The following is a 27,694-nucleotide window of genomic DNA, read 5'->3' as shown; positions in this document are numbered from 1 at the left end:
GGGCTTGTGATGAGTCACATGATCATTTTAAGTTGAATAAACAAGGGCGTATTCCAGCTTCTTTGCCTTTTTTGTTTTGTTTTTAAACTTAATCACTTGATAGCACTTTCAGATGAACCAGGTACATGTATTTTTAATTTATTTATTTTCCCCAAGAATGTATGCTTTGTAGATAATACAGTTTTGTTTTGTTTTTTTAAAGCAGGATTTATTGAGAGGACAGGAAAGCTCCCACAGTGGGAGGGGACCTGAAGGGGTTGCCTTATGATAGTTTTATTATCATGAAGTAGGAGTTAATAAAACACTAGCCTCGATGTTTGACTATTGCAAGAGGAAACACTTTGGACAAATTACTTAAAAATGGAAGTTGTCATTATTGGTAGATATGTCCCAGTTTTTAGCTGGATTAAACTTGATACTTCTGCACTCCAAATTACATCATTCAGTAATCCAAGGGTATGTTTTACAATTCATTGTCTTGAAGAGTACAAGAAATTATATTATTTAAATTAAATGCTTAAAGATACCTTATTGAATTTTTTTTTCCTTTTTTAATGACTGGTAATACTCAATTTAAAAATATTCAGAGATAAAAATGTAGCCATGTTTTACCTGTGGATTTCAGGTATGATCATTATTCTTTGCATACTTTGAATTTAGAACCAAATCCGAGATAGGGAAGAGAAACTTATCAGATAAATCAGTCAACTTTAGTACTGATAAAGCAGATTGTAGAACGAAATTTAGATCTGAAGCCAAATGGGCCTGTTACTCTGTCCCTAACCCCCAAATTTACTGACAACAGTCATAGATAATGCTGGAAAACCTTAGACTTCCTTCACAGAGGCAAGTTACTTACAGAACAGGGTTTAGCAGAGAACATATATGTTCTGAAAGAAAGAACATTAGAGATTGATGCATGTAGGTTGCTTAATTCTTTTTTCTAGTCTAACATAAATATCACTATTTTTCCAGTGGGGAAGAATGAGTTATAGTTGTAGGCAGAGATCAGGGGACTTCACTAGAAGAGTGGTTTCAGACTTCTTTGTGATTCAGTGTAAAAAAAATACATATGACCTGGTTTACGCCCCCCCCATCAAGTTTCATGAAACATTGCTTATACCTATCACATTAAACCACTCTAACATTTTCTGTTCATCATTAAAATAAATGTTAGTTCTGATCTTTTAAATTGATTTTATGTCACATAGGCGGGGTCAGCACAGTTAGATAGACTAAACTGGCTCCAGCAAATGTGTTCCCACGTGGAAATTGAGCCAAGGAGTCATAGGGCTTTTTGTTGGCTTACAAGATCTATTAACATCAGTTTTACCTGCAGTCTGGCTACCTCGTCATTAGAGAACATGGTGGTGTGTTTACCTCGAGAGATAGAATTATTCCTACTGGTGTTAGTTAGAACATAAAACATCAGATTTATTTATTTCCCCTCAATTCTTCTCAACTATTACAAAGGAAAAAAACAGGATTGCCTGAAGGATTATTCTGTTCTCTCTAGATACTTAAAAAGTTTTTCTTAGAATGAGCTAGCCACCGGAGAAGTGTATTCTTGTTCTCCCTTCCTTAGAATTTCTTCTGCAGAACACGTCCAGGTGTTATGCCACCAGTCCACACTGAAGGAGTGTTCACAGACCCTGGGCCATTCCCCAAAGTTCCTTAGGGACATTGTTCACTCTGAGGCATCTGTAGAAAGACCCGAGGGAGGATTTCTCTCTCCTCTCAGTATGAGGGATTGTGTTTTTTCTCAGCACCTGGTTTGTTTTTGTGTGACACTGTGATTCATGTAGTGGATCGTGTTGCCCTATTTATATGGACAATGTAGAAAGTGGAGAGCTAAATTGTGGGCCTACTTTACGAGCAAATCATATGCAGTTTTGTTACTGGCCTCATTATCCTCCCACTCACTCCCTTCTGCCATTACTTTCTATTAGTTCTAATTTTCTTGCATATTTAAAGAACTTAGTTTTGTGTGCCACTTCAAGTTCTTTATAGGAATAAATAGGTATTGTTAGCTACTGTTGATATTAGGGTTTTTTTGAAATTATAAGGAGAAGAACATTTTTTAAAATGGGGGTACATGTGCATGTTTAGTACCTGGGTGTATTGTACAGTGGTGGGGTTGGGCCTTCAGTGTACCCATCACAACCCATGTCTTGAACACTGTATCTAACAGGCAGTTTTCTAAGCCTTACCTCCTTCCCACCGTCCTCCTTCCTGGAGTCCCCAGTGTCTCTTCATTCCATCTTTATGTCCATGTATACCCATGGCTTAGCTCCAGTGGGAACAGTGGTATTTGATTTTCTACTTCTGATTAGTTCTCTTAGGATAATGGCCTCCAGCTGTATCTATGTTATCACAAAAGAGATGATTTTATTCTTTTTTATGACTGCATAGTATTATGGTATACATACTATATGAAATTAGATTTTATTTTTTTTATTTTTATTTATTTATTTATTTTTGAGTTGGAGTCTCACTCCGTTGCCCAGACTGGAGTGCAGTGGCCACTCCTGGCCACCGCAGCCTCTACCTGCTGGGCTCCGGCGTCCCTTCCGCCTCAGCCTTCCAAGTAGCTGGAACTACAGGCATGTGCTACCGTGCCTGGCTAAGTTTTTTGATTTACTGTGGAGATAAGGTCTCGCCAAGTTGCCCAGGTGGGTCTCGAACCTGCAGGCTCAGGCAATTCACTCACCTCGGTCTCCCAAAGCGTGGGATTACAGCCAAGCCACCGAGCCTGGCCTGAAATTAGATTTTAAAAGCCAAATAAATTAATTACTAGAATAGAAAAATAAGATAGTTAGTTTGTGAATTTGATAGGTTTCTTGTGATTTGTTTGGTTTTTAAAACTATATGAATAAGCATTTTTGTTAAAAGTATATTTAAATTGTATGTATATACAAGTTACATTATATATAAGTACATATACTGTATGCATTTTTGTGTATGTACTTTTGTATATAGGTACATATATATGTACTTTTGCTACTTTAAAAAATATTTAATATATGTTGGTATCAAGTTAGATGTGATTTATTTGGTGGAATAAAATAAACGTTGCAGATGTCTCAAATCCTTTCTGTAATGTGGTTGAATATAAACTAATAAATATTAGAATTAAAATGTTTTTAGTTATCTCTATGTAACAATGATGATAAAATGATAAAAAGTGAATTTTCTAAGTAATAATGTAAGCATTATAAATATATAAAATCAAGTTACATACATGGTTTTTGTATTTTTTAAGCTAAGTTCAGAATCTTTCAAATAAATTATCAAGTCTTGTGCTTAGTATCACCACACAACTGTGTTTCTAGCCAAAATAAATTTATAACATTGTTGGAGATGTGGTTGTGCTTTCTTTGTTCAAAATATTATTTAAATTTGTAAATCTGATTAATGCTATAAACTTTACATTTAAAATAATTTAAAAATGATTTTAACATTGTAAGAACTAAGAGTTAATTAATGAAGAGTTAGACAGGGAGATATAATAACAAAATATAAATTTTTCAGTTATGAAATTGAGTATAAATGTCAACCTTTTTGTGAAATTTTAAGTTAAAAATCACCCAAGAAATACACTAGTGACAGTGGTAATTTTTATTAGGAAAAAGATCAGGCATTTCAAGCAATGCTGTTAAGGTGGGTTGAAATCTGTTCATAAGAACCGTAAAACTCTTCTCATGCTTCTGAACATGATATGAATAACATGCTAAAATACAGAACTATGGTGAATATGGTTAGCCTCAGTATGGGAAGAAAAGATGTTTTCAGAAAGTCATTATTAATCTTGTAATACTTTGTTAAACAGACTGTAATGTACACAATTTAGTCTTTTCTCAGTGATTCAGGATCACTTAAAAATTAACAGAGGTATTTTAGATAATAGTGTGAATTATTTTGAATTGAATTATTTTGAAGGACCTTTCAGCATGGTCCTGTAACTTTCTTGAGTAATTCCTCAGTGTTCATTTAACTCACCTTTTTCTTTGGTGTCATTTTCTCAAGAGATAAATCATATTTGTCATTTATATTTCTTTTGGTGCAGAACTGTTCAGTGATCTGCTGTTAACTTGGGTAATTCTTTAGGTTTCTTTCTTTTTTTTTGAGTTGGAGTCTCACTCCATCGCCCAGACTGGAGTGCAGTGGCCGCTTCTGGCCACCGCAGCCTCAACGTGCTGGGCTCTGGCGATCCTTCCGCCTCAGCCTTCCAAGTAGCTGGAATTACAGGCATGCGCTACCACGCCCAGCTAATTTTTTGATTTACTGTAGAGATTAGGTCTCACCAAGTTGCCCAGGCAGGTCTCGAACCCACGGGCTCAGGCAATCCACTCACCTCAGCCTCCCAAAGCGCGGGATTACAGGCTGAGTCACTGAGCCTGGCCTGGGCATTTTCTGCTTTTTCTATAAGCATTAACAAAGTTTGCTAGAATTATCACTGATCTTAGAATGGAGCAGAATATATATATGAGGGGGACCCCTAAAAATCCAGAATTTATTTATAAAAAATTGTGTATCTATTCTTGCATGCTTAAACTTCAGTCACCGTCCAAATACTCTTCATTTGATGCAATACACCTACCTTTCCACTGTTCAAAACAGTTTTTAAACGTGTCAATTTTGATTTCTTTTACTGCTTCTGCAGTTTTTAGTTTCTCCTTTTCCACATCGGCAAAACGTTTCCCTTTGAGAACTTTTTTCGTTCAGGGAAACAAACAAAAGTTGTTTGGGGTGCGATCAGGTGAATAAGGAGGATAGAACATGGGGGTCATGCTGTTTTTTGTCAAAAACCACTGAACACTCGGGACAACCTGGGCAGGTGTGCTGGTAAATCACCCATCATGAAATGGGCAGATGAGTTGAAAGAATCTTAAAAAAAAAAAAAAGCATTCAGTGAAGTCAAATGCAGCCTCTCAGAAGAACACTAGCTGGTACAGTGATGCCGATGGGTTCCCAGAACACTTAACTAGCAGGGGAAGCCTGTACTACAAGGGGCCCACCCTCTAGAAAAGATAATTTCAGTTTTCTTTTGGTTCCCCCTTTGTATATTTTATCCTTAGAATGTGTGTTTCATAAAATGTTTCATAAAATGTTTAATATTTTGATCTTTTCTTGTAGGATTTATGCTTGACCCAGACCCAGAATGTAGACCTGATATATTTCAAGTGTCATATTTTGCATTTAAATTTGCCAAAAAGGATTGTCCAATTTCTAACATCAATGTAAGTAGTTTTTCAAGTAGGGTATGAATTTAGAATCCATTTTATTATGTGCAAAATGTCTATACTTTGAGAGTTACTTGTTTCAGGACAAATGGTCTGAACTTGTGTTGGATAGTATTTTTGATATAAAGCTACAGAACCCAAACTGTACACTGAGGTTCTCTAGAAACTGCAGTACTCTCAGGGATCACTGCATGATATTTTTGCATTTTCAAGAAAAACTTGGTGGCATCTGCCTTTCACAGCAAAAACTAATTTTATTAAGTTGTTTGGCCTAACCATTTAATAAACAGGCGTGTTAGTTTTTTTTCTTTTGGCTTAGAAATGTCACAAAAAATTACTGAGACACTAGTCACTCTGTTAACTGAGAAAGTGAGAAAGTTTGGGAACCTTTGGTGTCGAGAACCCAGACATTGTAAATGAAGAGACTTGAGTTCAATTCTGTTTTTACCAGTGACTGATTTTGAATCTTCTGGACTGTGACTTAATGTCTATATCTTTTCTATAAAATAAAGGTAGTGATTATAAGACTTTTACATGTAAAAACCCTGAGCCTCATCCATGGAAGATGCTCAGTTGATAATAGCTAATATTATTCCAAAGACTTTGAATTCTGTTCACTGCACAGTGCACACTTTAGATGAACCATGTTATGGTGTCAGTGTAGTATTTTCTCTGTTGAAGCTTAAAGTTATGAAGTTTAAACATTCTAGTAGTGAAAGGAGATTAGACATTTGACTGTGAATTTTTAGCTTTTTATTCAGCAAATATTTATTCAGTACTTTTACAATGAGCCAAACATTGGGTATAAACAAATGAGACCTCAGCCCTTATTTTCTAGACCTTATTGTAGTATTTAAAAACAGCACTTTATTCTTATCCTTGCTGTTTGCTGCCTTTTCTAAAATGTAAAACAGTCATTGATTTACATATGTAATATAATCTTTCTTTTTGCTCAAGACTTACTTTTTGTAAATGGGTACAGTGATGCTCTTCCTCTTATTTTCTAAGAGTTCCTGTGGAACAAGGACATGAAAGTGACGTGTAACATGCAGTGGTATTTGCGGATTAGATCTTGTAAATGTATGTGAACAATCTGTAGATGTCTGACATAAAAGGAGTGGTATCTCATAGACAGGACTTTTTAAGTTCAGTGATATAGTCAGAGCTTTAATAAAAGCCTTAGCCGTTAAAATAAAAACGAAGTGATTTTTTTTTCTCCTCCCAAGAATTCTTCTATTCCTTCAGCTCTTCCTGAACCGATGACTGCTAGTGAGGCAGCTGCTAGGAAAAGCCAAATAAAAGCCAGGTAGGCAAAACTATGTTAAAATTTAAAAAGTATTTTAAAAGTTATAGTTCTCTTTTTCAGTTCTAGCAAATATCATTGATTAAATATCATGTTCACCCACAAAAAAATGTTGTGTCGACTGGGTTCATGTGTATAATTCCAGCGCTTTGGGAGGCTGAGGCAGTAGGATTGCTTGAGCCCAGGAGTTTAAGACCAGCCTGGGCAACATAGTGAGACCTCATTTCTACATACAAAAAACGTTGTGTTGTTTGGCTGGGTTGTCATGTCCTTGTAGTCCCAGCACTTGGGAGGCTGAGGTTGGAAGGATTGCAGGAGCCCATGAGTTCAAGGCTGTGGTGAGCTGTGATTGTGCCACTGCACTTCAGCCTGGGTAACAGAGTGAGACCTGGACTCAAAAAAAAAAAAAAAAAAAAAAATGTGTTGTTTATTGCATGTGATGTAGTTTAGATAACAAGTATGAAGTAGGCTTTTTAAATGTTAGATAAAGGGCTTGCCATCAGTCTCACTTCAGCAACTCACTCTCAGTGATTAACAAGTGATTGTTTAGCTGATGATACGGTTTTTTTAGGGGGTGGATGTCTTTTATTACTAGCTTAATTTAGAAAATTTTATATTTTGAGTTTATAGCTAGTATGCTTATTAAGGAAAGAAGAAATAACTCTTATAGGCTATTAGAATATGTAGAGTATGTATGTACTTTGAAGAATTTCTGATGAGTGGTTATAATTGTGGTACTTTTTAAGACTGATAAAAGCATATGTTTTAAATCTTATTTTTCATAGATATTGTATCTGCTAATGATTGATTTTATTTTATTTTTTTTAAATGTAACAGTTAAGCAGGACTGTATCTTAGATTATCAGATAGGTATAATATGCATTTGGGGACAGTTCTTGGTCACAGCTTTTTTTGTATTGGATCTTACTTATCCAAAGTCTTATTTGACATAAAATACAGAAAATATATTTGTCATGTACCTTTTGTATGCTAGATATAGATAATGGAAACATAAAGAACAACAACGTTTTTATTTACGAGTGTACATTTTAATTGACAAATAATCAGTTACAACCTGACAGATACCAGGTCACTCTCAGAGTGTGAAGGATGGGAAAGACTGGAAGAAGAAGGGTTTCCCTGGGTGGGAGTTGGTGAGCTCTTTCCCGAAGGCTGGGTGGTCAGTCCAGGAAAGTCGGAGGGAAACTGCAGCAGGCTAGCCATTCAGGCAAGAAGGATGGCTCTTGAGAAAGTACAGAACTGAAGCAGGAGTGGTGGGAAGCAGAGCTGGAGCTGGATGTGAGCACCAGGCACAAGAACTTCATATCATGCTGGGAAATCAGACTTGGGCCTTTAGGCCAGTGAATTTCCACCCTTCCAAGCCATCTTACTATTTGAGACTTGGTTGTGAGATGTGTTATAAATGATCTTTTACTTATAAATGATTAAAATATCACTTAACAATTGTCAAATGATATTAAATAATTTAATGATAGTTAATAATTGTTAAAGTATCATTTAATGGAATTACTTCCTTTAAAACAACATTACTTAAAATGTCTTGATTTACTTGCATTCAAAATGATCTTGAAAAAGACAAAGGAGTTGAGTTGCATCAAACCTACAGACACCTAGCATGACCTCCTGTCTGTCTTGACTGCAACGTAGCTTTAATTAGCATCCACTGTTATAACTGAGTGATAATTATGAATTATTGTAGGACCTCTCAGTTGAATTTTATCATTAGTTGTGTTTTTAAAATACTTTTTCAATAATTAAATTTTTAAGAAGGTAGGTGCAGATATAAAAAGCATGAGTCAGCTCAACAAGAATAATGATTTGATTGTCTTTTAACTATAATACAGGTTATAGCTGTGTAATTATAAGCCAGTGAAATAGTGCTGTTAAAATTTACATTATTTATAATATGTTAAATTTGTATATTATGTATAATAAAAATAAGAATTGTATTTATTGGTTAATAATATAAATTTACTTTTCATGAATAATATCAGTGAGATCTTGAAAAAATCTAAATGTATACAAAGCTTGATGTTAAATAGATTTTCTTCATGTAAAAGGCATATTTTGGGTGGAGAAATCAAGTAGCTAAGTTCATTATTCATATGTTTTCAAAAAGCTTTTAGAGGTGTCACGTAACTGCTCTGCCTTCAATTGGTGCTCTTTGTTAAAACTTCTTAAAAGTCGTCTTCTACTTCGCCAGACTTTGCATTTGCTCTTGGGACTGTTTAAATTTATCTGATATATGTCTTAAAGGTGTAGACTTTGTGAATCGCTGTCCTGGCTGATGAAATATTGTAAGGCTTTAAGTAGGAGAGAGTGTCTGAATTTTAGAAAGACTGTCCAGGTAATGGTGAGGAGGAAAGAAAAGAAGGGAAATAGAACAAACAGCTCTTGACTGTTGTAACTATAGTTCCCGTGAGGCTGTGCCTCAGGTTAGTGCAGCAATCACTGTCTTTAATTCTAGTTGACTTTGAGTCTTCATGTTGCCTAACTTGTCTAGGCATTTTCCTCCCATTTCTTCACGTAGAATGGGTCTAATTTTTTTTCCCACTGTCTAATGAGATAAAATTTATTAAAACATTTTGATTCCCAGTTTTTACCTGAAGCTTTCTTTAGCCAGATTAAGTTAAAGGTACTGTTACCTTTCCATGATGCTCCTGACGGCATTAGTTTGGCACCGGTTATTTCTACTGTCTTATATTTTGCTTATGTTTCCACCAATGTGGGGCTTATTTTCCTAAGTGTACTGTAAATTCTTTGAAGACAGGGTGTGGTGTGGTGTTTTGCTGGATATCAGTAAATGTACAACAGATATTGGTACACTGGTAAAATAAATTAGGATACAGTAGATTGAACAAAGTCTGCAGTCTTTTAGTCTGCCTTTTAGAGCTTCTGCTATGCTTATTGATGTTGTGAATCTCCAAAGATTCACAACAGTGTGGACCAGGAACAAGGCACGATCAGCTCTGGCCTGTGCTATGAATTTAATGAAAAATGGATAGTAGAGCAGAAAGATTGTATACAGTGCTTCCCCAAATTATTTGAACTTAACGAGTACAGCATTGGTTTTAATGCCACATCAATAATTTGAAGTCAATAAATACTTGAAAATCATTAAAATGAGATATAATTGATTATATATATGATTTTTATTGTCTATTCAGTTTTTTTTTACTCTTATCATTCCATCTAAAGCATAAGTATTATTTTAAGAAAATAATGTATACAACATATTTCTGTGATTCTCTAAAATTTTTTATTCAACTTTCACTTTTTCATTCCTTGGAAAGATAGTTGTTGACAGGACTCCCTCTTGTGGTACGTACAGATCTTAGGAAAGAACTAGATCTATGCAGTTGTAAGCACACATGCAGCAAATGTGTGCTTGGTCAATCATGTATGTAAAATTTTAAAGTTAAATCACTTGAAAATATGGTGAGAGAACTTAGTAAAAATATTTTATTGCAAATCCTGTTGGCAGGTGAACATATGATCTTACTAAAAACATATTTGAGTTTTTGTACTGAATTTATAGAAAGCAAAGTTGATAAATATGTAAGTTAAAGATTTACCTGGCTTTGTTTTAAAAAAGAAAACCAAAGTCTGTGTCTTCTCAAATTGTATTTATTTTCTCTTAATTTCAAAACAGTGCTAACCACTTAACCACGCACTTCTTGGGCCTAAGCTAAGTCCAAGTGGGATGTCCATTCAGTGTTCAAGGAAGCCAACTTGAAGATTCATGGAGTTGATTGTGAGCAGGTGGCGCCACCTGCTGAAAGTTTTGGCTTCTTTTGTTTAACATGCCTCAGGGCACCCTCTTATCTTGCCCTGAGTCCAAGGGAGGGCAGATTAATTTCTTGTTGTTTCTTGTTCTTATTTCTCTGACGAGTTCAAGAATTATTGTCCAAAACCTTATGAGAAGGTCTCTGTTTGTTTTCTTTCCATATCATTTTGTCTCCTTAAGAGCATGTTCTTGGACTATATTATTTTTCTTCCAGTTTCAATAACTGACTGAATTGTAGTATACTGTTTTAAGGAAAATAGTTATTTTTATTTGTTTGCTTCCCTTCATTAAACATTAATACTTGAGAATGAGACTTAGGAGGACTCCAAGAGGACCAATGTGAACATCAATAATAATTAAAATTCATCTGTTGAATTAGATGCTTTATAGAACAAATAGTAAAGTAGAGATAATCCCAGTATTTGGAACAAAATGTATTCTTCTGTTGTAGAATAACAGATACCATTGGACCAACAGAAACCTCAATTGCACCAAGACAAAGACCAAAGGCCAACTCTACTACTGCCACTCCCAGTGTGCTGACTATTCAGAGTTCAGCAACACCTGTCAAAGTCCCTGCACCTGGTGACTTTGGCAATCACAGACCAAAAGGTAATAGAGCCCTGCCAGCCTCATTCTCTCTATAGTTAATGTAAATAAACCTTTTATGGCTTGATTTCCTAGGGACATAAATTAATGACAGCTTAATATTGTATAGCAGGTAGCATAATTCTTTTAAAAACTTTCTAATGATGTGTAAAAACTCAGTTGTTTTCCTAAAGTTGTATATGAAAGGACAGTTACTGGCAGTATATAATTATAAAATTTTGGTACAAAAACTTTGCAACATAATTTGTGTGATTTGCTTTGACTCTTCAAATACAAATTTTTATCCCTAGAGTCGTCCATTAGGAGAGTTTGGTTGGTAATAAATTTCAAGAGTATAAAAAATTTTGTGTTGTATTGGAAAGGATGAAGTTGAAACCCAAGCCTTACAAAGTTGAATGTCTTTGCACAGAATCAAGAGTCTTGGTTATTATGGACGTTGCAACAAAAAAACTGTCTTTTTATCTGAGAAAAATTGTTTTTTAAAAAATTTGAAACATCTTCTAAGCATTATGATACAGTGTGTACTTAAAAACATTTCCTCCAAAGACATATCCCTAATATTAGAGAAAAAACTTACTCTTTCAAGGGTCTTCAGTATTGTAGGAAGACCCACTTCAAGGAAACCTTGTTTTGTACTTTATTTCATAATAAATCTGTCGTATTTTAATGTTCTCGAACTCCAGGGCTTAGCAATTCTCCCATCTCCGCTTCACAGAGTGTGGGGATTACAGGCATGAGCTACTGCCCCCTACCTTGTCTTGTTTTAATGTTAAAATATTTTTATTTAGGATACTCCAGTGTTTAAGAGTCACATTGAGTCTCATAAACTTGATTGGAGTCTTGTTGCTCCCACTTTTTAGTACTTTATCGTGTAAAAATACTAGTACCTTATAGGTACCATATCTAATCTTATAGGATTATTGGGAGGATTAAATGGCTGCTTAATGTAAGACCTGGTAGTATTCCCTTAAGAAATGTTATTTATTAACTACTGTTATTACTATCAAGTTCTGCTCAGGAAAGATAATGTTATTTTTGTTTTACCTAGCACATTGCTACATACTTTTGTGTGATCAGGTCCAGCAGTGGGAGGAGTATTCTGTAGAGGATAATGGGAATCTGAACTGTGTTTAATTCCCATTTCACCTGTTCATGTCTGTAGTGTTGTCTCCCTCCTTTCTAATGTTTATGTGTATCGTCACTGTTTTTTCTTGGTGTGACTTACCTGGAGATTTATCTCTTTCATTGTTCTTTTCAAAGAACCAGTAGCCAGTTTTTGGTTTTATTGATTAACTCTGTGTTGTTCCTTATTTCACTATTTCATTAATTTATATCCTTATCATTATTAATGTATTCCTTCTACTTTCTTTGAGTTTTTTTGTTCAGTCTTCCTAGTATATAACATACACATTTAAGGTTAAAACATGTCTTCTTGAGTACCACCAGCTTTTTGCCCCACAGATTTTGATATGTTGTACTTGAATCATCATATTTTTAATAAGTTTTAAAAAAATTCTAGATATGAGTTCTTTAACCTATTTATATAGGGATTCTTTTTAAATTTTCAAAAGGACAGAGGTCACTAGAGGATGGGAAGGGTAGGGGAAAGTGAGGGATAGGTTGAAATTTGTTAAAGGATACAAAGCTACAGCTGATTAGAAAGAATAAGTCCTGTTGTTCTCTCCTAGAGGTCCTCAACCTTTTTGGCCAGTTTCTTGGAAAACAATTTTTCTACAGACAGATGAGGGGCAGGGAGGTTATCACCAGGCATTAGAATATCATAAGGAGCGTGCAACCTAAATCCCTTGCATAGGTCACAATAGGGTTCATGCTTCTATGAGAATCTAGTGCTGCCACTGATCTGATAGGAGGCAGAGCTCAGGTGGTAATGCAAATGATGGGGAGTGGCTGTCAATACAGATGAAGCTCTGCTCACTTGCTGCTGCTCACCTCCTGCTGTGCTATCGGTCTGCAATCCTGGGGATTGGTGACCCTTGTTCTATATAGCACTTAAGGATGACTCTAGTTAACAATCATATATCACATAGTTTCAGATAGCTAGAAGGAAGATATAGAGTATTCCCAATACCAAAAAAATGATGTTTGAGATGCTGAATATACTAATTACCCTTATTTGCTCACTGTATCAAAACATCAATATGTATCCCATAGATATGTACAATTATTATTTGTCAATTAACACAATAAAAATTTCGAGGGAAATGAATTTTGATTATTTTGATACTCTTCCAACTAGAAAGAAAAATGCTTAAAAGGCCAATTATAGTCACATCTATGTGGTGAAATGGTGATTTCATGTTTTTACCTTATATTCTCACAAATATTTTTAAGAATAATTAAAATGAGCATGCATTCTTTTATAATTATAAGAGTTAGAAATAGTCATAAAACTATTTACAGAGAGCTGTTGTACTTGGGCCTGAAGAGGTTTGGAGATACTACCCTTGATGAAAAAAGAATTCTTCTCCCACTCTTTAGACTCTTATTCCACTTTTTGAATTTAGGATAGGTCATTGAAAGGGAGTTTAGAAATTATAGTGTATTTAGTGTATTGCATTTCCTCTTTTTGATGTTGTGTATATCTTTTTAGGTATTTCAAAAACTTATTCATAGGATTTGCCTAGGGTAAAATTTATGGAGCTTATAAATAAATATCCACTTAGGAGACAGTGTTAATAGACTGACTGCAGTGAGCATTTACCGAACATCTGTGATATAATGGGTTCTTTGGGATGCTAAGAGATGAACAAGTCATCACCCTTTCTTTCAGGGTCCCTGGTTAGAAAATCCACACAAACCATTAATATGTACAAGACAGACTGAAACATAATAAACTGACTGGAAGTGTTAGATGAAGGAACAAAGAAGAGAAATGTGAGATAAAATTGAAAGGATAAGAAGGTAGACAGTGGTATTCAAGGCTGAGAGTCACATGGGTAAAGCTACATATTCATTGTTGAGAAATATGGAGCAAACCGACATGGCTGGTGTGTTGATGGGGAAACATGACATGTCTCTAAGATGTGGACTTGTTCAGAGTTATAGCTGACAAAATTAAGTTTTCTGGGTGCTTAAATTACAGTACATCCCTTTAGACTGTGCGCATGTGGGAGGGTTTCTATTATAAGTAAGGATATGAGTGCCTTGGGTAAATGATTATTTAAGTGTGTGTTTTGGAAACATTAGTGTGTTAATGCATGGCTTTGGGCCTCTCCTAGGGGCACTGAGACCTGGAAATGGCCCTGAAGTCTTTCTGGGCCAAGGCCCCCCTCAACAGCCGCCCCAGCAGCATCGTGTACTCCAGCAGCTACAGCAGGGGGACTGGAGGCTGCAGCAGCTCCACTCCCAGCACCGCCACTCTCAGCAGCAGCAGCAGCAGCAGCAGCCACCGCCGCCACCACCGCCACCACCGCCACCGCCACTCCGGGACACTTATGTGCAGCAGGTGGTTTCATGCTTCTTTGGACATGGAAGTAGTGTGGACTTGATGTGTCAATTGAATTTCAGTGAAGTCCTTTATACCATGGACACCTTGAGCTCTAGATCCAAGTACACATTTTTTCCAATTTCCCTGATCACTAAGGACTGTGTCTTTAATTTGCAGTCAGTGAGGTACTTAAGAGTACTCTGTTAAAACAGGTTGCATCGTGGCCTTATGAAGAAAGGAATATTCATCTAGACGTTGGATAGTCATGAATGAGCACTGCAGTTTATAATGAATATAATCTTTTGAGGTTGCATTTTAAGTCCATAGACTAATAATGCTATTGGTGGAAAAATGATATTAGGCTCTTCAGAAATAACATTTTTCTTAGATTTTTATTTTTAATTTTTGTTTTTCATTTTTTTGCCTGGGTTGACATGGGGTATGGGGGTGTGAGGGGCAGTATTTGGAGTTGAAAGCAGCATAACAAGATGAACTTAAGTTCTACTGTGTTTTGTGTCCCATCAGAACCTGCAAGTTTCTAATTTCACTCAGCTGTTTTACATTTAACTGCTGTTACCATCATCCTTTGATCATTTCCTGAAGTGTGATGGGCATTCTGTGCATGTCACCTTCCTCTGGCTTTCATTGATGGAGTGGAAGGGAGTCAGTGAGTGTGTCCAGGATGCCTAGGAGGCTCCATGGGAGGGGAGGCAGAGCAGAGTGGGGACTTACTGTCATGGGTCTTGATCAGAAGCCACTTTGGGATCCTCATCAGCTAGGGAGAGGTGGCCAGTGTGTTTGTGTGTTGTGTGTTGCTTTCTTCTGGACATTCTTAAACTGTGCTGAACATGGTTGTAGTTGAATCTCTGTTATGGTTTGCTGATGATTCTGAAACCAATTCTGATAAGCATATATTCATCACAGTCATGTAAGACTATAGCTGTGTTTATGCTGGTGTTGGGGCTACTGATTTCCCAAGTCACTGTTATGGTAAGATCAATACTCTAAAAAAGATCGGGCACAACAAAGACATGAATGACATTGCTAAATTTGCTCTTCTCATTGTAGTATCAACATGCAGTGCAGCAGCAGATGCTTCAGCAGCAGTTGTTAATGCATTCAGTATATCAGCCACAACCTTCTGCGTCACAGTATCCTGCAATGGTAACTGTTAAATAATTTCTTGCGATTTCTCTGAATATACATTATAGTGCTATAATTCACAGTATGTATGGTATTATTAGGAATCATTAATTTAGAATCAGTTCAAGGACGTTAATGGACATGTTTTATCAAAGCCAGTCATATTCTCAAGCAGCTTTAAATTGCACTGAGCTTTGGCACCTGGATATAGCATATAGCAAATGACTAATAACATACTTCTTTTATCTAATAGGATAAGGGAAATGATCTCTTACCCATAATCTTTTGTCATATGTCTTTTTCATTCAGCAGATATCTGTTGAATTAAAAAAAAAATCAGATCCAAAGGGAAAGTGCGTTTGCTTCAGAGAATAATTTGACCTTTTTTTTTACAGCAGCCACTGTACCAGTGACTTTAAACTACTCTGTCTTTTAAAGAATATTTAAAGAAGGATTTTTGAATCTGACCAAGTGACTAAGCCTCACAAGTTTTTTTTTTTGAGTTGGAGTCTCACTCTGTCCCCTAGGCTGGAGTGCAGTGGCATGCTCACGACACCATAGCTTCGACCTCCTTGGGTTTAGGTGACCTTTCCATCTCAGCCTCCCATGCCACCATGCTCAGCTGATTTTTTGATTTGTTGTAGGGATTAGGTCTCACCAAGTTTCCCAGTTCAAGTTTATTGAACCCCTGGGCTCAGACAATCTTCTTGCCTCCTCCTCCCAAAGTGCAGGATTACAGACATGAGCCATCATGCCTGGTCTGTAACTTTTTAAGTAGATTTATTTCTTTTTGCTGTAGTTTTTTTATAACAGATAGTTGTCTTAGGTTTCTGATTTTGTCACCAATGTGAGAGGAAGGAACATAGTACACAGGAGTGAGTTGATGTGTTGTTTGTGTGATGTCACTTCCTGTTTCAGATGCAGCAGTACCAGCAGTCCTTCCTACAGCAGCAGTTGCTTGCTCAGTGTCAGCCACCGCAGCAGCAGGCATCGCCTGAGTATCTCACCTCCCCACAAGAGTTCTCACCAGCTTTAGTTTCCTACGCATCATCGCTTCCAGCTCAGGTTGGAACCATCATGGGCTCCTCGTGTAGTTCCAATCGGCAAGTATATTTTTAGGGAACATAGAGGAAATGACTGTAAAAGTACCTGTGACTATAGCTGTGGAGGGGTCAATCAGTGGCTCTCGCATTGCTCTGGAATCTGTCTTTCTGTAGAACCCCCTCTTTCACCTGAGTCCTCTCTTCTGGCCCCTGTGTCTCCTTCTCCTTTCATTCCCATTCATTAATCCTGCTAACTGCTATTTGCAGGCATGACTTAGTAATATATAGCAGTCTTTAGGGCTAAGGAAATTATTGGCTTGTATGTAAAGGCATATTTTTTGATTTTTTTTTTTTTTTGAGTTGTCTGTCACTCAGACTGGAGTGCAGTGGCTGCTCCCGGCCACTGCAGCCTCGACCTGCTGGGCTCTGGCAATCCTTCCGCCTCAGCCTTCCAAGTAGCTCGAACTACAGGCATATGCTACCACGCCTGACTAATTTTGATTTATTGTAGAGATGAAGTCTTGCCAAGTTGCCCAGGTGGGTCTCGAGCCTGCAGGCTCAGGCAATCCATTCACCTTGGCCTCCCAAAGTGCTGGGATTACAAGCTGAGCCACTGAACCTGACCTTTTATGGAATTTAAGTAGAAACAAAACCCTAATTTTATAGTTAAAAAGAAATCCTTGTATAAAAGTTAACTTTTTCTGCTTACATGTTAGAGAATTAATTTGATAATTTATTTATAAAAATTGTGCAGTTTTGTTTTATTTAAACAGGTACAAACATTTAAAAATATATCTTCTGGTTAATTTTGTTTTTTTTTTGTGTGTGTATATCAGGGTCTCATTCTGTCATGCTGGTTGGAGTACAGTGGCATGATCATGATGATCATGGTTCACTGCAGCCTCTGCCTTCTGAACTCAGGTGATCCTTCCACCTCAGCTTCCCAAGTAGCTGGAACTATAGGTGCACGCCACCACGCCTGGCTAATTTTTTGATTTTTTTGTAGAGACAAGGTTTCACTATATTACCCAGGCTGGTATTAAATTCCTGGGATCCAGCAATCTGCCTCCCAAAGTGCTAGGATTTCAGGCACTGTGCCCAGCCCATCTGGTTCATTTTTAAGATGACATGATACAGCAGACTTACTGTTACCATAACATAGTTGGGAAATGGCATATTTTGGCAATTCATATACATTGTTGTGTGTAGTTATTTTTCATGGATAATTGATATTGAAAGCATTACAGTGCAAAAGACAGTTGCATTCTTATACACCAACAACAAGCAGGTGGAGAATCAATTAAAAAGCACAATCCCATCCACAATAGCCACCCCCAAAAAAGAAATACCTCAGCATCTTTCTAACCAGAGTAGTGAAAGACCTTTACATGAGAACTACAAAACACTTCTCAAAGGAATCCAAGAAGACACAAACAAATGGAAAAATATTCCATGCTCATGGATAGGAAGAATCAACACTGTTAAGATGTCCATCCTACCAAAGGTAATCTACAGATTCAACAAAATACCCATTAAATTACCAACATCATTCTTCTCAGATCTGGAAATGACAGTACAAAAATTCATATGGAGACATAAATGACCACAAATAGCCAAAACAATCCTTAGCAAAAAAAAAAAAAAAACAAAGTAGGAGGTATCACTCTTCCAGACTTCAAACTTTACTATAAGGCTACAATAATCAAAACAGCCTGGTATTGGTACAAGAACAGGCATACAGACCAATGGAACAGGATACAGATTCCAGAAGCCTCAATTTTTCAACCAACTCCTCTTTGACAAAGCCTCCAACAACAACCACTGAGAAGAAGAGAACCTATTCAGTAAATGGTGCTGGAAAAACTGGCTGATCACATGCAAAAGATTTAAACAGGACCCCTACTTATTACCATACACAGAAATCAACTCTAAGTGGTTCAAAGACCTAAATGTAAAACCTCAAACTGTAAGCATCTTAGAAAATGCAGGAGACACCCTTATGAAAATTGGAACTGGCAACCAATTTCTAATCAAAACCCCAAGTGCCCATGCCTTAAGAGATAAGATAGACAAGTGAGACTTCCTCAAACTGAAAAACTTCTGCAAAGCAAAAGAAACCATCGAGAGAGTGGGGAGACAGCCCACAGAATGGGAAAACCTATTTTCCAACTGTCTATCTGGCAAAGGCCTAACATCTAGGATCTACAAGGAACTCAAATGTGCTGAAAGGAATAAAACAAATAGTCCCATTAAAAAGTGGTCAAAAGACATGAATAGATACTTCTCAAAAGAAGATATACGTGCAGCCAACAGACATATGAAAAAGTGCTCAACCTCACTAGCCATCAGAGAAATGCAAATCAAAACCACATTGAGATATCACCTAACCCCTGGAAGAATGACCATCATTAATAAAATAAGCAACAACAGATGCTGGTGAGGATTTGGAGAAAAAGGAATACTATTACACTGCTAGTGGGAATGCAGACTAGTACAACCTCTTTGGAAGAAAGTGTGGCGATTTCTGAAGGAACTAGAAATTGACCTTCTATATGAGCCAACAATTCCCCTATTGGAGATACCTGGAGGAACTCAAATCATTCTACAAAAAAGATACCTCCACACTTATGTTTGTTGTAGCTCTAGTCACAATAGCAAAAACATGGACCCAACCGTGCTGCCCATCGAAGCTGGACTGGATAAAAAAATGTGGTACATAATAACACAATGGAATATTTTGCAGCCATAAAGAAGGGCAAACATATGGGCTTCGCAGCAACTTGGATGGATTTAGAGTCTGTCATACTCAGCGATCTATCACAGAAACAAAGAACAGAGTACCATATGTTCTCACTCATATGCAGACCTTGAACAATTATCATAATAGTGTAAGAAAGGGATTGGCAATTGAGGGAAACTGCTGGGGGTGCGTTGGGGGGGCACATCTCATCAAGGGTACCTGCATGAACATTTGTATACCTAACCCTGAGTTGTATCCCCTATCTTTAAAATAAAAAATTACAAAAAAAAGAGAAAGCATTACAGTAAATTAAAGAACTGATACAAATTTTCTCCAACTTTCATATGAAATGGCAGGTGCTTTAGGATCTTGTAATTAAGAATAATTATGAATGCCTTCCAATGTTTTTAAAGGAAGTGGCTGTTAGACTTTGATAATCAGAACACTAAAGTTCTTATTCAATGCTATTTCAGGATTTACTTGTAGCATTTAGCATACTTGTACCCTGTGCATCTCAAAAGAGAATTAAAGTATGCAAGTATGCAGGCTGCTGTAGACCCCCTCACAGTGTGTGTGTGTGTGTGTGTGTGTGTGTGTTCGAGAGAGATTGAGAGAGAGAGGGTGAGAGAGTGAGTTTGGGACAGGTAGGAGGGGGAACAGAAGAACAAACTGATTTACTGAAGTGCTTTTCTAAAGCAAAAAGTGGGGTGTGTGAATTAGGCCTAATTTGTGTAGATGGAGAGCAGAACTGTGGGCTAGACTCTGTCATCTACCATGTCAGACTCTGTCATCTACCATGTCCAGGTCAAAACCTGCCATGCTCTGTCACCTACCAGGTCCAGGTCAGTGCCTGACAGTCTCTGTCATCTACTAAATTCAGGTCAGTACCTGCCAGGCTCTGTCATTTACCTACTCTAGTTATGATTTTTTGCTTTATCCACATAGCACTTTTTTGTTTAATAAGTTAATAGCACTATTGTAAGTAATAAAATTAAGACATATGTTATACATTTAAAACAAATTAGAGCCACTAAAATGTGAACTATGAAATATAAGTAGTAATCTAATAAATTTGCAAAAAAAAAAGACTTTTGAAAATAAGTCCTTCAGTGATAAGAATGGAATACTTTTCCTTATTAAAAATAGGATATTCTGTTTGATGTTGTTTAAGACACTAATGAGGCTATTATATTAATTGGACAATTGATTTTTTTTAATGTTTGATGTTGACATAAAAAATATTTTGCCGGGCTCGGTGGCTCAGCCTGTAATCCTGTGCTTTGGGAGGCTGAGATGAGTGGATTGCTTGAACCTGCGGGTTCAAGACCCGCCTGGGCAACTTGGCGAGACCTCATCTCTATAATAAATCAAAAAAATTAGCCAGGCGTGGAAGCGTCCGCCTGTAGTTCTGGCTACTTGGAAGGCTGAGGCAGAAGGATCGCCAGAATCCAGCAGGTCGAGGCTGCAGTGGCCAGGAGCGGCCACTGCACTCCAGTCTGGGTGACAGAGTGAGACTCCAACTCAAAAAAAAAAAAAAAATTAATTCTAGTGTAATTTAATTGGAAAATGCAAAATATACTAAACTGTTTTCTCTCACATAGCATATATATTTATGCATACTTTGTATTCTAAAAGCCTGTTGTCTTCTGAAAGCAAAGTTGTGTTACTGAGAATGGAATGATGAAGTGGAAATCTATCTAAACTTCTGATTACTTGTAAAGAAAGTTGAATAATGTCCAAAGATTTGAGGCACACACAGGCTTGCAATGTGATGATGCCTATAACTCATGTGAATTACTGGGGCACTGCCTGCTTTATTTTCATCTGTGATGATACTATTCAAGAAATTAGTTTCACCCTTTGCAGGGAGGCATGTCAGAGAACTTGTAGATATATTTTAATACCAGTTTAAACCATAGTTTAAGGAGATACCTTGTTGAATTACATTTACTCCATAAATTAAAGTTTGACGTATAAGTACTCCCCCCCCCAATTTCTCTGTAAATGTTAAAATAAAAAAATTAGTTTATCACCAAAATCATTTTGCATATCTCAGGTTAGGAATTGAGTTGGGTATCTGTAAAAGTGTGTAAGATTTGTTTTATTCCTGTGAAGTTACATCTTTTTTAGAGATATGGTGGAAACAGTTGTACACATGGCTACTGAATGTTAAGAGTGTAGAACTTTGTATGGGATTGTTGCTTCAGCCACAATGGTGCCTCAGTGCCTCAGTGCTACTTTGCTAATATTATACCTATTTAATATCAGATTATATGTTGAGTGTCACATCTTCTATGACAATTTATAAAGAGCTCCATAATAAATCTTGCTCATGACTAAGTCAGTAGAAGATAAAAACTGGGATTATTATGTCTCTTAAGTACAGGGGCTATATGAGAACATTTAAAAAAAAAACCAAGTCATTCCTTAGAAAGTCACTGACTTAGGATGATTCTTTTTTTTCCCCTCCAATTTGCTCAAATTTCTACTCTTTTGCTGTGCTAATTTTTCTTTAGTATGAATATTGAAGAGTATTACTGTGTTGTGTCCCAGGAATAGTTAAAATAAATATCCTCTATGCATACATTATCTTAACTTCCTCTTTTTTTTTTTTTTTGAGTTGGAGTCTCACTCTGTCACCCAGACTGGAGGGCAGTGTCATGCTCCCGGCCACCGCAGCCTCGACCTGCTAGGCTCCAGTGATCCTTCCGCCTCAGCCTTCCAAGTAACTGGAACTACAGGCGCACGCTGCCACACCCGGCTAATTTTTTGATTTATTGTAGAGATGAGGTCTCGCCTGCCCAGGCGGATCTCAAACCCATGGGCTCAGGCAATCCACTCACCTCAGCCTCCCAAAGGCGCGGGATTACAGGCTGAGCCACCGAGCCCGGCTTATCTTAACTTCTTATGGTGTAATTGCCCTGCTGTATCAGTTATCTGTTGCTGCCTAATACATTATTCCAACATTTTGTGGTTGAAGACAATGATACATATTTGTTACTATCGTGCACGTTTTCTTTGGAGCAGACATTGAGTGGATTGGCTGGGTTCTGTCTGCTGTGGTGGGGTCTGCAGTCCTCTGAAGGCTGGCTGGGTCATGTCTGAGGCAGGGTCTGTCGTTCTCTGAAGGCTTACCTGGGTCATGTCTGCTGAGGCGGAGTCTGCAGTCCTCTGAAGGCTTGGCTGGCTCTGGAGGACCTGTTTACACGGCAGCCCATCCATATGGCTTTGGGCAGGAGGCCTAGTCCCCTGACACGAATTTCTTTAAAAGGCTGCTTGAGTTTACTCTTTGGCAAGGCAAAGACTGTTATGAACAAGGAATCATTGATTCTGGTTTCTCCCACAGTGATTGATCTAAGAGAGAGAGCAAGGAGGAAATCTGAAATAGCTTTTTATGACCTACTATCAGAAGTCACATGCTGGCGCTTTTGCCATATTTCATTTGTTAGAATTGAGTCACTAGATCTAGCCTATATGGATTCAAGGGCAGTCAAATTAGGTTTTACTCTTTGAGGAAAGGCATGTCAGAACTTGTAGACGTAGTATTTTAATACCTGTTTAAACTGTAGGTTAAGGTGATACCCAGTTGAATTGTAGTCTACCAAGAAGAATCCATAAATTCATTTCAGGACTGGCCAGAGGGTGATTTAGGTGGGAAATCAGAAAGTTCTGAAAGGGATCATTGATAGGTGCCCATCTCTTGCTGAGTTTTACCTTCTCTCATCTGTGTTTTAAGGACTCTGGAAGTCTATGAAGACAGTTTCAGAATTAGAAATGGTATTCTGTCACATGTTGGCAGTTGATGCATTCTTGAATGGGTTGTAAATGGAATTGTATTTTGAGATAGTATTTTGAACATCCAGATTCTCCTTCTGTAACCAGTGTTAGAGGATCTGGATATGAGTATAAAGGGCACTTGGCAGCATCTTATATTGTCTTGTTCATGTGCTGTGATTCATGTGTAGCTTAGTAACAGGGCTACATGGTGAGAAATGTGTTGCCAGGCAGTTTCATTGTTTGAGCACCCTAGAGCGCACTTACCCAAACTTGCTACACGCCTCAGCAGCTTGTTGCTCCTAGGCTGCAAACCTGTATGCTGTGGTGCTATACTGAATGCTGTACGCAGTGGTAGCACCATGCTATTTGTGTACCACAGCATATCTAGTCATAGAAAAGGTAGAAAGAATACAGTATAAAAGATTAAAAATGGTCCACCTGCATAGGGCTTTTACTGTGAGTGGAGTTTTGGATGAGTCAGTGAGTGATCGGTGGGTGAATTTGAAAGCCTAGGACATCACTGTACACTACTATAGACTTCATAAACACTGTACACTTAGGCTGCATTAAATTTATAAAACTATTTTCTTCAATAATAAGTTAGCCTTAACTTATAACTTTTTAACTTTGTAGACCTTTTGAGTCTTTTGTAATAATATTTAGCTTAAAACACAAACACATTGTTCAGCTGTACAAAACTGTTTTCTTTATATCCTTATTCTGTAAACTTTTTTCTACTTTTAAAATTCTTTATTTTTATTTTACTTTCAAACTTTTTTGCTTAAAACTAAGACACAAACACACATATGAACCGGGGCCTATACAGGGGAGGATCATCAACATCATTGTCTTCCACCTCCATACCTTCTCCCACTGGAAGGTCTTCAGGATAGTAATATGAATGGAGCTGTCATCTCCTATGATAACAACACGTTCTTCTGGAATACCTCCTGAAGGACTTGCCTCAGACTGTCTCACAGTTCACTTTTTTTTTTATAAGTAGAAGAAGTATACTCTAAAATAACTGTAGGTCGGGCATGGTGGCTCATGCCTATGATCCCAGCACTTTGGGATGCCGAGGTGTGTCCAGGAGTTCAAGACAAGCCTGGGCAGCATAGGGAGAACCTTGTCTCTGCAAAAAATTAAAAAATTAGCCAGATGTGGTGGTGCACGCTTGTAGTCCCAGTTACTCAGGAGACTGAGGTAGAAGGATTGCCTTAATCCAGGAGGTCAGGGCTGTGGTGAGCCATGATTGTGTCACCACACTCCAGCCTGGGTAACAGAATGAGACCTCAACTCAAAAAAATAAATAAAATAACTATGAAAAGTATAGTTTGGTAAATACGTAACCAGCAACATAGTCGTTGTGATATATATATGTTTGTATAGTGATACCAGGTATCATCACTATAAGTACTGAGTTGCTGTACTTTTCTGTACAACTGGTGGCCAAGTTAACACCAGCATCATCACAGACACGTGAACAATGTGTTGTGCTATGCTGTTGGCAGTAGCTGCAACATTTCGCTCTGTTGTCATGTCATGGGACTACGTTATGTGTGTGGTCTGTGTTGACTGAAACTTTCTGAAGCAGCACGTGACTCTCTCTGGGCTGGGCTAAGGAGGTCGTACCAGGGAATCTTGGTTAAGAAGTCTAGACTCTCAACTTTTCTTAAAAATCAAGAGACTATAAGATAATTTCTGTAGAACTGGTGAGCTCAGGCTCCAGATACATTAAACATCATGAGTACTTTATTATACACAAAATAACTCTCATGTAACTTTAGCTAATTTGTAAAGCAGTCAGTCCTAGCAATTAATCTTTTGCTAGTAGCTGTATATAGGGAGTGCCTTTGTCAAAAGGAAAATTATGGTGTCACAACATAACTAGTACATGCACTCACTGTATTCAGTAGTGATTTTGGAGGTTACTTCTTGATATGGTAGTTGATGTCCACTTGAAGGCTTGTTCACTGTGATAGTTAATATTTATTGAGTGCTTTTTTTTTTTTTAACTAGATACTGTTCTCTTTGTTTTATGTGTATTAAATCATTTAATCTTCGCAATCATCCTATTAGGTGAATACTGTCACTTCTTTTTTACAGAGGAGGAAACTGGGCCAGAGAGAGGTTAAGCAGCTTTCTTAAGGACACACAACTAGTGTCCCTGATATGGATAATTGTGGTGCTAATGTGTCTCGTGGAGGGCATTTGGATTTCACAAGTTTTCTCTGTCCATCCTGTGCCTTCGTCTGCCTTCTCCATCATAATAAGATGATCTGACTTTCTAAGCATTTGTAAAGTATGAACGAGTACACTGTATCTTTTTCTTAATTCTAATTTTCTTCTTTTTTTCTCTCAATTGTTACTTTAGATTAGTTGCTGATAAAGAGGCTGTTGCAAATTTTACAAATCAGAAGAACATCAGTAACCCACCTGATATGTCAAGGTGGAATCCTTTTGGAGAGGATAATTTCTCCAAGTTAACAGAAGAGGAACTGTTGGACAGAGAATTTGACCTTCTAAGATCAAGTAAGGGACACTTGAAGGCTTATTTTGCTTCACAGTAAAATAGCAGCTCTATAATTATTCAGCAAGGCCAAAGACTGTTTTGAGATGGTGTATAGAAAATTCTTTTTGTGCATTTGAGGGCGAAATTCAGGCCAACTTTTAAAATATATACTATCAAACTATGTTGTGTGCGTTAGAAATCAATTGCTTGAAACTAGCATAAAACCTAAGATTGCTGATAGTATGCTGATATCCTACCTAACAAACCCTTAAATACTGCATATCTATGAATGTTAAATTTAGATTATCTCCAAAACATGGAATACTCATGTTCAAATAAAAAGGGAGGTGTTATTATCTTGCCTTACTAATCATTTTGCAGCTCTGCTTTCTTGCACACTCAGTAGGAAATATTGTGGGTCTGAGATGCCCTTTGAAAATGCCTGAAAGAAAACTTGGGCTACTACATTATGTTAATGTTTTGTAATGCCCTTTTAATGAGTGGTGACATAAAAGGGCTGCTTTGTTTTCCTGGTATGGCAAAAGTAAAATAAATTATTTTTCACCTTAATCAGATATCTCAATGTTTTTACTTGAAATCATTGCCTTTCTTTAAACTGCCTGATAGGTGTGTCAAGCTTCACCATACATATTCTAGAAATGGTCCTTTTTGCAAGAGTGATGTGAATGTTTGAGGAGGTTGCAGAATAGGAGCAGAGTCCCTTCTCGAGCATGGAGTGCTGTTCAGGTTTCTGAGGCTCATGTGTAAATGTGTGTGTGTATGTGTTTCCTTTTGCACGTGAAAAGAAAGGCATAGGCCGGAGTGTCTAGTTCCTAGTTTCTGTGTTATTTAGGTTACTGGCCTTATAAGAATACTTACTAGATGAAATTTTTGTTCAAAATTGATATATATTTTATGTAAAACTTATAAATGCCCTGAATTTATGTAAGAATAGTCATTTGGGATTTAAATTTGTATTTTACATATTGGTTATATGATTATAAAAATTAAATTGATGATTAAATGCAGATATAAATGAATTCTGAGCCCTTAATAAAGGTTTGTTAACTTTGGTAAAAACCAATCTTGCATCTTATTAAAACAATTTTTTTTAAACCATGACTTTTTTTTGGTATTTTTCCAAGAATTAATGTTGAGTAGCCCCCAAAGCAAGGTTTTAAAAACAGAAATAAAGTATTTCTTTCAGAGTGATGGCAGGGGAGATGCAGAGTGTAACAAATCATTATAATTTATAGGATTATTTTCAAAGCAAAACATTTTACTTTTAATGTGTTCTGATCAGGGTTTGCTAAATCAGTATTTTCAACTCCTTGGGTAAAAAAATTCTTCTTTAAAAAAAATCTATTTATGGAATAGGTAAAGTTATTCACATTATTTTGTATCTTATAAAAATTATTATTTTAAGCTCCCTAGAATTTGTAAAGACACTCAAGTTTTATTTACTTAGCAAAGGCAAGAATGGCATAGAAATATGCCTGTATATGTATAACCTCATAAAAGTTGGGTTTAGCATGTAAAATTCTTTTTTTTTTTTTTTGAGTCAGGTATCTCATTCTCTTGCCCAGGCTGGAGTGCATCCCGGGTCCCCACAGCCTCGACTTCCTGGGCTTAGATGATCCTTTCACCTCAGCTTCTCAAGTAGCTGAAATTACAAGGATGCGCCACCACGCACAGCTAATTTTTTGATTTTTTATTTTTAATAAGGAGGGGGTCACACTATGTTGCCCAGGCCGGTCTCCAACTCCTGGGCTCAAATGATCTTCCCACCTCAGCCTTCCAAAGTGCTAGGATTACAGGCACGAGCCACCATGCTTGGCCTAACATGTAAGGTTCATAACCAGCTATTTACTTTCAGACTTCAAGAACAGAAAACATGTAGTTTGTACACACATGTATATACCAAAGAGAGTTCAAACTTCATTGCAGTATTAATTGTAGAAAGAGATTAAGTTCCAAGTGAAAGTGCAGGAAGAACTTTATGGCAACCTCTGCCATAGGGAAAACCATCTAGATATGGTCCCCGAGCTACAAAAATCATGGTTACAGT

The 27,694-nt window shown here is 37.1% G+C and overlaps 1 protein-coding gene across 1 annotated transcript in view; it reads left to right on the top strand.

Annotated features, from left to right (window-relative positions):
* BMP2K (BMP2 inducible kinase) overlaps nt 1-26,742 on the top strand; it is a 50,417-nt gene extending 23,675 nt beyond the window's left edge. Inside the window, 9 exon segments of the mRNA XM_021710118.1 lie at nt 5,137-5,240; nt 6,470-6,549; nt 10,806-10,966; nt 14,203-14,368; nt 14,370-14,401; nt 14,404-14,429; nt 15,480-15,575; nt 16,473-16,657; nt 25,489-26,742. Coding sequence (XP_021565793.1) covers nt 5,137-5,240; nt 6,470-6,549; nt 10,806-10,966; nt 14,203-14,368; nt 14,370-14,401; nt 14,404-14,429; nt 15,480-15,575; nt 16,473-16,657; nt 25,489-25,684 — 1,046 coding nt within the window. The 3' untranslated portion in view covers nt 25,685-26,742.
* The last annotated feature ends 952 nt before the right edge of the window (nt 26,743-27,694 follow it).

Source organism: Carlito syrichta, unplaced genomic scaffold (assembly GCF_000164805.1).
Source record: "Carlito syrichta isolate Samal-C Ts95f unplaced genomic scaffold, Tarsius_syrichta-2.0.1 Scaffold75494, whole genome shotgun sequence".
Classification (NCBI taxonomy): Eukaryota; Metazoa; Chordata; class Mammalia; order Primates; family Tarsiidae; genus Carlito; species Carlito syrichta.
This window is presented reverse-complemented; position numbering and strand designations above follow the sequence as displayed.